The sequence below is a fragment of the Ictidomys tridecemlineatus genome, chromosome 10 (assembly GCF_052094955.1).
Source record: "Ictidomys tridecemlineatus isolate mIctTri1 chromosome 10, mIctTri1.hap1, whole genome shotgun sequence".
Lineage (NCBI taxonomy): Eukaryota > Metazoa > Chordata > Mammalia > Rodentia > Sciuridae > Ictidomys > Ictidomys tridecemlineatus.
The window spans coordinates 62,030,078-62,042,438 of record NC_135486.1 but is presented as its reverse complement, the minus strand read 5'-3'; the positions used below and the strand labels follow the sequence as shown (position 1 = coordinate 62,042,438).

The 12,361-nt window shown below is 49.9% G+C and overlaps 1 protein-coding gene across 2 annotated transcripts; it reads left to right on the top strand.

Annotated features, from left to right (window-relative positions):
• The first annotated feature begins 4,885 nt into the window (after positions 1–4,885).
• Positions 4,886–7,721, top strand: Irf2bp2 (interferon regulatory factor 2 binding protein 2). 2 transcript variants are annotated; one of them, XM_040277157.2, is made up of 2 exons: positions 4,886–6,005; positions 6,616–7,721. In XM_040277157.2, exons 1-2 carry the CDS (start codon positions 5,006–5,008, stop codon positions 7,329–7,331), a joined length of 1,716 nt encoding a protein of 571 aa, XP_040133091.2. In that variant the 5' UTR covers positions 4,886–5,005; the 3' UTR covers positions 7,332–7,721. The 2 variants fall into 2 exon arrangements, with proteins under 2 accessions (XP_040133091.2, XP_005320467.3); XM_005320410.4 differs by having other exon boundaries at positions 4,886–6,053.
• Positions 7,722–12,361: the final 4,640 nt, after the last annotated feature.

Below are 12,361 nucleotides of genomic sequence, written 5' to 3'. Positions count from 1 at the left end.
GCCTTGCTAAGTTGCTGAGGCTGGCTTTGAACTTGCAATCCTCTTGCCTCAGTCTCCTGAGCCACTGGGATTACAGGGGTGCACTATTGTGCCCAGCCACTTGATCTTTTAATACCTCAAGTTTTTAGTTTCTGAAAAGAATGACAAGATACTAAAATGCTTGACATATTAATTTTAAATGTCCATATGAAAAATATAATACCACATGATCATGTTATTCTGTAGCCTTCCAAAATCATTACATCATTTGATGATTTCAGTTTCCTATGGAATGTGTACATAGGAAATGCACATTTTTAAGTAGGAAAGCTAATGAGAGAAAATTTATCATTTTAGTGTTTTCAAATATTATCTGTGAAGTCATCATTTTGTCAGCATTTTCCCACTGACATCTTTTAAAGGATTCTAGTGAATGTCTTTAATAGAAGTGAAATCCACAGCCAGATATTATTCCAGAAAAGTGCATTCCATCCTGCCCTTTCCAAAAAGCCAATAGGAGGGTTCTGGCACCAAATGGCTGTTGACTCTCCTCCAGGTCTCCTGTAAATTTCCTTGCAGACTGAGCAAGTGTGTGACCTCAATCTCTCCTTGGTCTGCTTTGTCTGCTTTCCCTTAGCTCTTTCAATTCCAACACAGCCAGTAGTTAACCTACATCAAGACCCAAAATTTTGCTTTAGATGAGGACTTGTATGAATGTGGACACAAAGGCTGGTGGCAGCAGCTTCTGCATATGTGCATGCCTAACTAAGTCCTGATTCTTGGACTCTCTTCCTGCAAAGGCCTATTTAATGTCTAAATGTCCTCGTGCACAGGGAGATAGGCTTCAGAGAGATGTCAAGCAGAGAAAGTACTTTGACAAAAGAGTATTTACAATTTGAAAACCTGACGATGTCCCATAAAATGTCATTACTTAGAAGAAAGGCTCTCACACCAGTAACAGAAGGTTTATTTATGTCATGGAGCTCCCAGCTTGTGTAGATGTATTCATATTAACAAATGTGTTCAAATATGTACTTATAACTTTTTAAAAAGTGGAAACACCCTGAAGGTTATACTTGTTCTTTTACTCTTACAGTGCTTCTTCTCAAGCACAAGGACTCTGCAATGACATCCACAGAAATCCAAATGACATGGGGCTGCATTTTTTTTTTCTCCTTCAAACATGCCAAGGTCAGAGTTGAAGAAGCTGTATTCTGGTTGCAACATCATGATTATTTAAAGAAGCTGCACGCTAAAGAAGGCAGGCTGTGACTCCACATCTGGATAGAGGGTGGAACCCATGAACTTGGCAGTCCCTAGGAATGCCATCCCTGGACACACCCACAGGCTGCTGGGGCATGGGCCTCCACAGCTCCTGCAGCAGTGTGTCCTGGAAGCAGAGTTCTACCAGGCTCTTTGCTAGTAACCATTTCTGTGCCCTGCCCCATGGACTGTTGGTACAGGACTTCCCTGCATGAACAAAGGTGCCTTGACTGGAGTGAGCCCCAGGGAAAGATTCAGATTTCAGATGTTGCTGCTCACAGGGGAAGCCCAGGTAGCCCTCTGTGTGAAGGCCAGCTCTGCTCTGCCTCGAGCAACCCCTAGAAATGCTTCTGTGGGCTAACCTTTCCAGCCATTGCCCTTACTCCCTCTTTTTGAAAGTGTCACATTGAATGGCTTTCCTTTTACTCAACTGTGATTTTTATTTTTCAAAAATCTTAGAAATTACAGCTGGGAAAGACTGTTGCTTCATCTAGTCTTGGCAGGAGGGCTCCCCAGGGAATATTTCCCTCAGTTCTTGAGACAAATAGCAATGTCTCAGCGTTCTGGGTAAAGGCCAACCTCAGCCCACTGCTTCACCAACCTGGCGTGCCATGTGCCTGCCTGGCCACTTAGGAATGTGTAGGGGCATGCTGCAGCCAACCCAGTAACCTTGACGCTGAGTGGCAAAGATGATCTTAACTCTTCTGAGAGGACTTGGAGCCTTGAGCAAGAGGGCAGAGTCTACGTGACTAAAACATACCAGCTTCCTCTTTCATAAGTCATCACATGATGAACTACAATTACAATTCCTGCCTTGTCTCTGCGAATTGCAGACGCATTGCCTCACCCTAGAAACCCTGCTCCTGTGTGGAGGAGGTGGCTGGAACTGCTGCAGCAGCCGCTTTGGATGCCATCCAACTCCAGTCTGCGCCCAGAGGGAGGGCAGTGGGTGGAAGACAAAAACAAAGCTATGTTTACTTAGCATACATCGATAAAGCTGCTGCAGAGCTACATGAAAGGCCAAGCAGCACTAAAGACTTTTGATACAATATAAGGAATTGCTGCCCCGATCCAAGGCCTACTTTAACCCCTTGGGCCGGGGATCCTTTTATGGTAGGTGAGTCCAGAATTAAAAAAGCCTTCCCATTTTCCAGCAGTCATTTATTTCTTGAGGGAAGTTCCAACAGCTTAGTTTCAACATTAAGCTGGCAGTGTACAATAGAAAGGAAATGTTTTTCTGCAGTAGAAGAGAAGCTCTGTTCCACAGAGATCTTACTTAGTGTCTCTCAAGGCAGACATTGTATCTCAGTGTTTCTATTTTGGATGGAGTGGCAGGCTCTCCCTTGAGGGCGTTCAGTTCCTGCTCCCAGGTAAATGAGTATAATTAGGTCATGGCTCTAATGGTGAGTTGTTTTCTTTTAATGTTTCAGTCCTTGCTTTGTGGGGCAATCTCTTGGGGGCAGTAAGTCTCTGCAGCAAAAAGTGTGGGTGATTCTTCCCCTTTGCTTTGTCCCCAAGGGTGAAGTCACAGGCTGGAATGAGTTGCAGGGTCTAAGCTGAGAGTGACCAGAAGGACAGGTCCTGAGGGAGGTGCCAAGAGTGTCCAAACCTGCTGGCACCAACTGTTTCTGGGAAGAAATCCCGGTAGGCCCCGTTCTCCTGGCTCAGAGAGGGTGAGGCTGAATCGAGAGGCAAGGGACAGGTGGGGAGTTCTTGACAGCAGGAATACCTGATCTGGAAACCCTCAAGGGAAGACATTCAAGGTTAGCCTGTGAACAATCTGGGTCTGGCATTACGTTTTCTGTGCCATTTCGAACAGGTTTTTTCATGTGCTCTAAGCAGCTCCCTCCACTGTTTTTCGACAGGCGTGTTTCCTCTTGTGGTTAATCCTTTGAAGCAACCTGGCATTTTCAATAGCAGCAACTGGAGAGAAACGTCAGCAGGATTTTTTTCTCCCTCTCCACCTACCAATCCAGTTGTAGGAAAGATAATATAATTAGTACCCTGTTCTTCCCACACTTAACCAGCTCATTCCAGTCTCAGGGAGAGAAGTGGGGCTGTGCTCCCAACAAAAGCAGCTCCCGAGCGGCCCTACGGAGCGGAAGTGTGTCAGTCCAACTAAAGCGATCGCCACAGCACACACCAGCTCCTCCTCCCGACAAAAGTGGGAAACTAGATATTCAGTCCAGTCTGGGAGGGCCTGCGCTGCCCACCGCGAAAGGGAGCCGGGGGCTGGCCAGGCGGGCCTGAGTCCATGCAGCTAGGTCAGGCTGGGGCGGTGGACTGCCAAGCCGGCCAGCAGGCCGCCCCACCGCCCGCGAGACCCGGGAGGCCGCCAATGCCGCGGCTAGCCCGCGCCTCCCGCCTGGCCAGTCCAAGCTCTGCCCGGGGCGGGGCCTACGGGCTGGAGTCAGAGGCGGGGCCTGCGCCTAGACGCCGCAAACCCCGGATCCTTGGACTGTGCACTCGCTCGGCGCGGTCCCAGGCCCGCGGCGCCGGGCACGTCCGCGCGGAGCGTGCGCACTGGCGGCAGCTCGCGCCCACGTCACGCGCCCGCCGCGCGGACCTACATAAAGCAGCGGGGCGGCGCCGAAGGCCCGGCTAAGCGTGCTGACGGCGGGGTGAGCGGGGCGCGGTGCTCGCGAGCCCTCTTCCGTGCGCGCTTGGGGCTGGGCCTGGCGGCGTCTGGCTTTCCAGAGTTTGTGAAACTTAAAGGGGCAGCGGCCTCGTGTTCCTCCTTAGACAAATACACTACAAAGTACTGTTGAGTGCGCGCGCACGACCCAACGTGTCTGGCCAATTAGAAGTCCTAGGAAAGCCCAAGCAGGGCTGCTCAAGACCCCAAAAGCCCATGCTCAGGAGACCATCAGAAAACACGAAACAAAGTGGACTTGTGTGTAAAAGCAGTTTCAGCACGATTTAGCCCAAAAGGACACGGGGGTCGGGGATTCTGCCTGAGTGGTCGACTGGGAGAATGGAGCAGGGAGTGAGTGCAGGATAAGCGAAAAGGCACACATGCTCCAGGTCCGCCCCGGGGCGGGTGGCCGGCGTCCAGACCGAGCTTCGGCCCCGCGCGGGGGAAGGGAGGTGGCAGAGGGCGGGCGCGCGCGGGTGCGCGCGCGAGGGGAGGGGGCCGCGCAGGCGCCGTGCGAGGCTGTCGAAGAATCAAGTCTGTAGAAGTGGAGCGGCCGCGGCGGCAGCAGCAGCAGCGGCGGCGGAGCTCAGCGGGCTGGGCGCTGGAGAGCGGCGACGCCAGGAGCTGGGACAGAGCGGCGGAGCGGTCCGCGGCGTGCGCCGCGCCCGAGCTCCACGCCGCCCCGCGCGGCATGCCCCGCCGCTCGGGCTGAGCCTGCCCCGGCGGCCGCCCCCCGTCCCCCGCCCCCCGTCCTCCCCGCCCCCCGTCGGCCGCCGCTGCGACCTGCTGCTCTCGCCCGCGCGCCCCGTTTTCGCCCCGGTCTGGAGGCCCGCCGCGGCCCCGGCCGACCCGCCGCCGCCGCCGCCGCGCCGCCCCGCCGCCCGCGGGGACCTGCTGCCGCGCCCGCCGCGCCTCGCCGCGCGCCCGCCGCCCCTCGTGCACCGGGGGCGCCGCGCGGGCGCCGCGCCTTCGCGGGCTCTGCCGCCGCCGCCGCCGCCTCTGCGGCCGCCGCCGCCGCTGGTCGGAGAGACGCGGGGTTGGGGGGCGCGGCGGGCGCGCGGGCTGCCTGCGGGGGGCGGCGGCGCCCCCTCCTCCTCCTGCGCCTCCGGCGCCGCGGGCTCCGCGGACATGGCCGCGGCGGTGGCGGTGGCGGCCGCGTCCCGGCGGCAGTCGTGCTACCTGTGTGACCTGCCCCGCATGCCGTGGGCCATGATCTGGGACTTCACCGAGCCCGTGTGCCGCGGCTGCGTAAACTACGAGGGCGCCGACCGCGTCGAGTTCGTCATCGAGACGGCGCGGCAGCTCAAGCGGGCGCACGGCTGCTTCCCGGAGGGCCGCTCCCCGCCCGGCGCAGCGGCTCCCTCGGCCGCCAAGCCGCCGCCGCTCTCGGCCAAGGACCTCCTTCTGCAGCAGCAGCAGCAGCAGCTCGGCCACGCCGGCCCCGAGGCGGCCCCCCGCGCGCCGCAGGCCCTGGAGCGCTACCCGCTGACCGCTGCGGCCGAGCGCGCCCCGCGCCTGGGCTCCGATTTCGGCAGCCGCGCGGCCGCCGGCCTGACCCAGCCGCCGACGCCGCAGCCTCCGCCAGTGAACGGCATCCTGGTGCCCAACGGTTTCTCCAAGCTGGAGGAGCCCCCCGAGCTGAACCGCCAGAGTCCGAACCCGCGGCGTGGCCATGCTGTGCCGCCCACCCTGGTGCCGCTCATGAACGGCTCCGCAGCGCCACTGCCCGCCGCGCTGGGCCTCAGCGGCCGAGCCGCCGCCTCGCTGGCCGCTGTGTCCGGGGCCGCGGCCGCGGGCCTGGCCTCCGCACAGCCCGCCGAGCTGGGCGCCCACAAGCGGCCGGCGTCCGTGACTAGCAGCGCGGCCGCGGAGCACGAGCCCCGCGAGGTGGCAGCCAAGGAGAAGCCGCCGCCGCCGCCTGCGCACCGTGGCCCGGCCGATAGCCTGTCGAGCACGGCGGGCGCCACCGAGCTGGGCGCAGAGGGCGCGGGCAAAGGCCGCGGGCCCGGAGAGCAAGACTGGGTCAACAGGCCCAAGACCGTGCGCGACACGCTGCTGGCGCTGCACCAGCACAGCCACTCGGGGCCCTTCGAGAGCAAGTTCAAGAAGGAGCCGGCCCTGACTGCAGGCAGGTTGTTGGGTTTCGAGGCCAACGGGGCCAACGGGTCTAAAGCAGGTAGGGGCGGCTGTGGAGCGAGGGGGTCGAGGGGCGCTGAGCTTAGAGGGGGAGGTTCTTTCGGTGCACCGTTCTGCCCCAGCTCAGAAACAACAAACACCCGACTTCCTGATCTGCCCGAGGCGGAACCAGTGCTTAGTGGCAACGTGTTCATGTGCTGAAGCAGCATAACAGGGATGAGTCAGACCGGGCTGATTGATAGGCACGAACTCGGGGTTTTCCTTTCCCAGCACATTCTTGGATGGGAGCATGAGGGCACCAGTCACCTTTTAACCTGTCGAGGACATTAGTAGTCACAAGCACAACTCAGTTCTGGGCACAGGCATGCATGTGTGAGAACAAGCCATTCCCTGGGCCTTAATTTCCTTTTGGTGTGCTGCCTCAAAGCCCCTTAAGTGTGTTTGGAGCTGCATGCATAACTTGTGTGACTAAAGTGTGCTTTTGGAGAGTAGAAATTCTGCAACAAGTTTTGTTTCACTTTAACAAAAAAAAAAAAAAAAAAAGCTGTATTTCAGTGCCCCTTCACTTATCCTTTTTTCCTTCCATTTCTTTGTTTTTCCAGTTGCAAGAACAGCAAGGAAAAGAAAGCCTTCTCCAGAACCAGAAGGTGAAGTCGGGCCCCCTAAGATCAATGGAGAGGCCCAGCCGTGGCTGTCCACTTCCACTGAAGGGCTCAAGATCCCCATGACCCCTACATCCTCTTTTGTGTCTCCACCACCACCCACTGCCTCACCTCATTCCAACCGGACCACACCGCCTGAAGCGGCCCAGAATGGCCAGTCCCCCATGGCAGCCCTGATCTTAGTAGCAGACAATGCAGGGGGCAGTCATGCCTCGAAAGATGCCAACCAGGTCCACTCCACCACCAGGAGGAATAGCAGCAGTCCACCCTCCCCATCCTCTATGAACCAAAGAAGGCTTGGCCCCCGAGAGGTGGGAGGCCAGGGAGCAGGCGGCACAGGAGGACTGGAGCCCGTGCACCCTGCAAGCCTCCCGGACTCCTCTCTGGCAGCCAGCGCCCCCCTGTGCTGCACCCTCTGCCACGAGCGGCTGGAGGACACCCACTTTGTGCAGTGCCCTTCAGTCCCTTCCCACAAGTTTTGCTTCCCTTGCTCCAGACAGAGCATCAAACAGCAGGGAGCTAGTGGAGAGGTCTATTGTCCCAGTGGGGAGAAATGCCCTCTGGTGGGCTCCAATGTCCCCTGGGCCTTTATGCAGGGGGAAATTGCAACCATTCTTGCTGGAGATGTGAAAGTGAAAAAGGAGAGAGACTCGTGACTTTCCGGTTTCAGAAAAACCCAGTGGTTATCCTTAACTAAAACTGCTTGAATTGTATATATATCTCCATATATATATATCCAAGACAAGGGAAATGTAGACTTCATACACATGGCTGTATAATTTTGATTTTTTTTGAATACATTGTGTTTCTATATTTTTTTGACGACAAAAGGTATGTACTTATAAAGGCATTTTCTTCTTTTGTTAACGTTATTAGCATATCTTTGTGCTTTATTATCCTGGTGACAGTTATCGGTCCTCGTAGGCTGTGACTTGGCTGCTTTTTTTAGAGCACTTGGCAAATCAGAAATGCTTCTAGCTGTATTTGTATGCACTTATTTTAAAACGGAAAAAAAAAAAAGCCAAATACATTTTCTGACATTGTAAGATTGCCTTACTGTCTGTTATTCCTTATTGCTGGCCCCTTTCTCAGGCTAGAGGCCACTTGGTGGAGAAGAAAAGGAAATAAGTGAAAGGGGCACTGTTGTCAAGTGGGCATGCCACTGGGAAGTATCACCAAGTTTACCCCAAAACATGTCCTCTCGGAGGAGCAGGAAGATAGGTTTTGGATCTCTGTTTTGTTCTTAAAGTTCAGTTTAAGACATTGCCTGTCTGAGAGGTGCTGCTGAGAGATTCTCAGCATTGTGGGTATTTTTTTTTTGGGGGGGGGTGTTTTTCTTGAGGCAAAGTTGACGGCTGTTCACTGTCCACGTGATCAGTTGTAGGAGTACAGTGCTGCATGCTAGTTGGTTACATAAGACGCAGCTCCAGTGATGGATCGGCGTGGTGGGTGGTGGCGTGTGCAAGATGGCACTGTCGTCTTTGAGCAGCCTGGCTCTGCAGCGCCACTTCATCTGTTCAACACCCTAGAGCTGTGTGTCATTGCTGTGGTCGTTTCCTCTGCAAGAGTTGCCAGAGAAGTTGCAGTCCAGGAGAACTTAGAGATTGTGGGATTGGTTGTGTTTTGTTTTGTTTTTTATCATTTACCTGTAGTGCTGTTGCTGTCGATACTGTCACACGTTTCTAGTGAGTGCTGAATACAGTATGGTACAAGGACAGTGAAGCCCTGGTCTTCCAGGACCGCCTGTGGGCATATCAGTGACAGCCCAAGTGTGAGTGGAGGAAACCTGTAATTTCCTTCTTACATGTGTTTGAAATACCAAGTGAATAATACGGTTCTGGAAAAAAATGATAAACTAGTGAAAATTAAAAGAAATTGAGGGTTTTACATAATAGGCAGGCCCCACCTCTCAAACAATTTTTAGAAGCCTTTTGTAAGCTAATTTCTTTTGATCACTATTTTGCATCAGTAAAATGATTTTTTTAAACCAATAAATCATCAGTTATTAGAAATAGTTGTCTCACAGCATACTGGTTTTTCTTTTGTGCTGTTACAATTTAATATTGACAGGAACACTATTTTAAATCCTTATGTTCAGGTGTTTGTAACTTGGCCTTATAACTGGGCCGAATCATGGCTTCTAGGTCTACTGCAATTCATATGTATTGTTCACAGCCTAGCTTCTGTTTTAATTTGAAAATATAGATTATTACCAACTTTGGATTTTTTTTTAGTTGTGTTTGTCTTTTTTTGAAATTGCTCAAAATGTTTTTTAGTGGTCAAGTTACTAACACTTGAAAATCAGATACTGCACCAAATACAGTATTTTTTCATGGTGATTTTGATGAGTGCACCCATTGCTAGTGCTGTGTGAATCCACGTCACAGTCATTGTTGTGCTACAGTAAGGCTTGCACGATTAACCATTTGTCCTTATACTTTTTTTTTTTTTTGGTGTATCCATGACTCAGATCAGACTGGTCTCTATTATGTGAATGTACACATGCAAAAAAGTCAGTTTTACATGCCCATAAAGACATTTGTGAAGAATTCAGCTACTATGGTCTGTTGTATAAATATGTTTCTAGGCACTTTATTATAAACTGGAATTTGACCTCATAGATGTTACAACTTGATCAGTCATTTGACCTAATTTGTGGTGGCTGTCTGTGTGTTTTGCAACCTTAATGCAGATAAGCTTTCCAATGAGACTGATGAAGAACCATACTGCTGTAGTGGAAAAGTCTCTCCAGCTGTGGAAGAGGCAGCCTGGGTTGGTGGTGGACGGGGGAGACTGACCCGCTTTAAAAAGGCTGCAGAGCTTCCCACTATTATAACACAAGCTCTGCTGGAGCCTGGCTCCTCTCCTCCGAGGCCTTTGAGGAGGCTTGCAGCTGGAGTGCTGATCTGGGTTCTTTTTCTGGCATCCCCAAGTTAAAAGTGAACACTGGGACATGGGTTTGATCTTTTGTTGTATCTGATGACAGTGTAGAGATTCTCCACAGCTGGAGAGAAATGTCAGAAAGCTACTTACTGTACGTGGGCAGTATCAGATTTCAAATCCTAATATTTCAGCTATGCTTTTAATACTCAGAATACAAGGGGATGGGGTGTTGGAAGCTTCCCCCCCTTCTTTTTTTGTTAACAGTTTATAGAATTTAACAGATGTACTGTCTTTCATGTGGCCTCACATTTGAAGTTATGAGAACATACACATGGTTTACAACTTTTACTATATACCTTTCCTTGGCCACCAAGTATTTTAAAAGTGTGCCACCTTTTAACCTTTACTTTTTTTTAAGTTGAAGGTGATACTTTTTCTATATATCATGCAATTCATGTCAACTGAAGTAAGTGTAATCTCAGATATCATTATATTTTAAAATCACGCTATGGAAATATCACCTGCATTCTGTCATTTGTCAGATTTACAGTACCTTTTTTTTTTTTTCTTTAACTTTTAGCATTAAATAAAAAATAAAATCGGGAGCACTGAACATTTTCTGAGGCCTTTTTTTTTTAAATTTTTTTAAATGAGCAAAGGAGAACTCTCATGTCAATCACTAATGGCCATGTGACTGGAGCACGAGTGGGTCTGAGTGTGGGGTTGGATGAACTGCAGGAGAACAGGAGATGAAAGGCACTGGTGGCAGAAAAAAGAAGTCCTAGGGAAAGGGCCACTGGGGAGGGGACAGGTGAAAAGCTGTACAAGGTACAGCTGAAGGCACTTGTTTATTTTCAATGACAGCCTGGCCAGCCTTCTCCAACAGTGGAGTGGTTACCACATTGAAAGACTGTCCAGACCTGGGGCTGCTTTTTGGAAAGCTTTGGAATAAAACAGTCTTTGGTGAGGCAGAGGACATACGTTGAAGACAAAAGGGAAAAAAGATGGGAAGAAAAAGCAAACCTGTATTTGAAAAGCTTTGGAACTAAGTGTGAGCTCTATTGATATCCTGAAATCTGAACTTACAAATAGAGATAAGAGACAGAAAGCATAGACACATTTTAAAACCGTTGTCTACTGTCATATAGTAAGAAGTTTCCTGGATGTTGCAGCGTTGACTATTGATCAATGGCTTGGCAGACTTCTCTATGAAAGGAAGTCGGGAAACTTATGAAGAGTCTAAAGCTAGGAAGTACAAAGACTTAATATATGTTTTAAATTAAATAGCAACAGTGGATGTGTAGTTGGGTACATTTTTAGAGGCGGTCCAATGACATGGGGGTCTATCGTTATATTTTAATAATTTTTTTCATTATTAGCCCATTTAATGCAGTTTTAGAGGAACTATATTTTCAATAAGTTATAGATTGAGAATTTTTCATGTGATTACAAGAAATAGGCTATCAGTTTTTGTTTTCTAACTTAAAAATGCTAAATTTTCTTTTGAGTCAAATTCAAAATAGCACTGCTTGCAGAAGGGATTTTTAAAATTTCAAAAGCTCTCCTCCCAAAGGTATACTTTAATGATCACATTCAGTTAAAAAAGAAAAAACCAGACTCTTGATGTGGCAGATGTCTCTATTTATTCCCCAAAGGGAGGAAAAGTTAAAAGCATAGAGCCCCTTTTAGTTTCTAGACTTTTAAGTAGTCCTTTACTCAAAAGTTGTTTTGCATATGATTTAGAGATGTTTTATTTGGTTAGCAAAGAGTAAAATGTTTGTCTTCCTGATTCGTAAGTGTGTACGTGAAATCATTCAGAAAAAACGCTCAGTTGTATGGAGGCCACCAGAAGTCCTGAGTCACCCTCATTTGCTGCCTTTGTTCCTGGGGAACAGTGTGAGAAGACACGCCTTTCCTCAGGCTGGAGGTCAGAGGTCCCAGTGAATGGAATACATATTTAGCCACCTCATCCCTGGGTTCTGGGCCTGGGGGGAGGGGTTAACTCCTTGAGTGCCACTGATCGGCCCTCTGTCAGCAGCAACAGGCTTAAAACTGAGGGAAAGCAGGCTGTGTCCAGATGCAGCTGTCTAGGTCCTGTGCTGCGGCCCTCTGACAGCCCAGATCACCCTCGATGTATTTGAAAGGCACAAATATAGACAAACAATTTGTGAATTATTTAAGAACTGGAAGATGGAAAAATGCTTGGATTTATGGATTATCTGTGGATTTCCCTATTAATCCTCAGATAAATTCATGACTAGGGAAATACACACTACCCCTTTTTATCATTAAGAAATTAACTTACAGAGCCAGGGTGTATCTCAGGGAGAGCTTGTGCTTAGGGTACACAAGGCTTTGGGTTGAATCCCCTCCACTAAAAAACAAAAACTGTGACAGTGGACTCTGCTTTAAGCCATTAGTGTGTCACCTACCCCCTCCCCTGTCAACATAACCTAAAAGGCTATATTTACAACAGATTTCCTTTATTTTTTAAAGGATTATAGAGTATGAAATCTGTGTTTGCACTGTTTTTTATCACAGAATATTATGTTTCTGCATGGCACTGAGCAACATAAAAGGATCCATACAATCCACAGAAAAGGTATTTTAGGGCAAAAATAATCACAATTGTTTAGAACCATTTAGATGTTGTATCTTTAAAAGCAGTTCTTTTATTTTGAATTTGAAAAACAATTGATAAAATTTTCTTATTAAAACAACCATATTGGACCAGGTATATAAGCAATTTCTTCCATGGTATAATGTAAATATTTCTTTTAAAATAGTAGATGACCTTTACCAC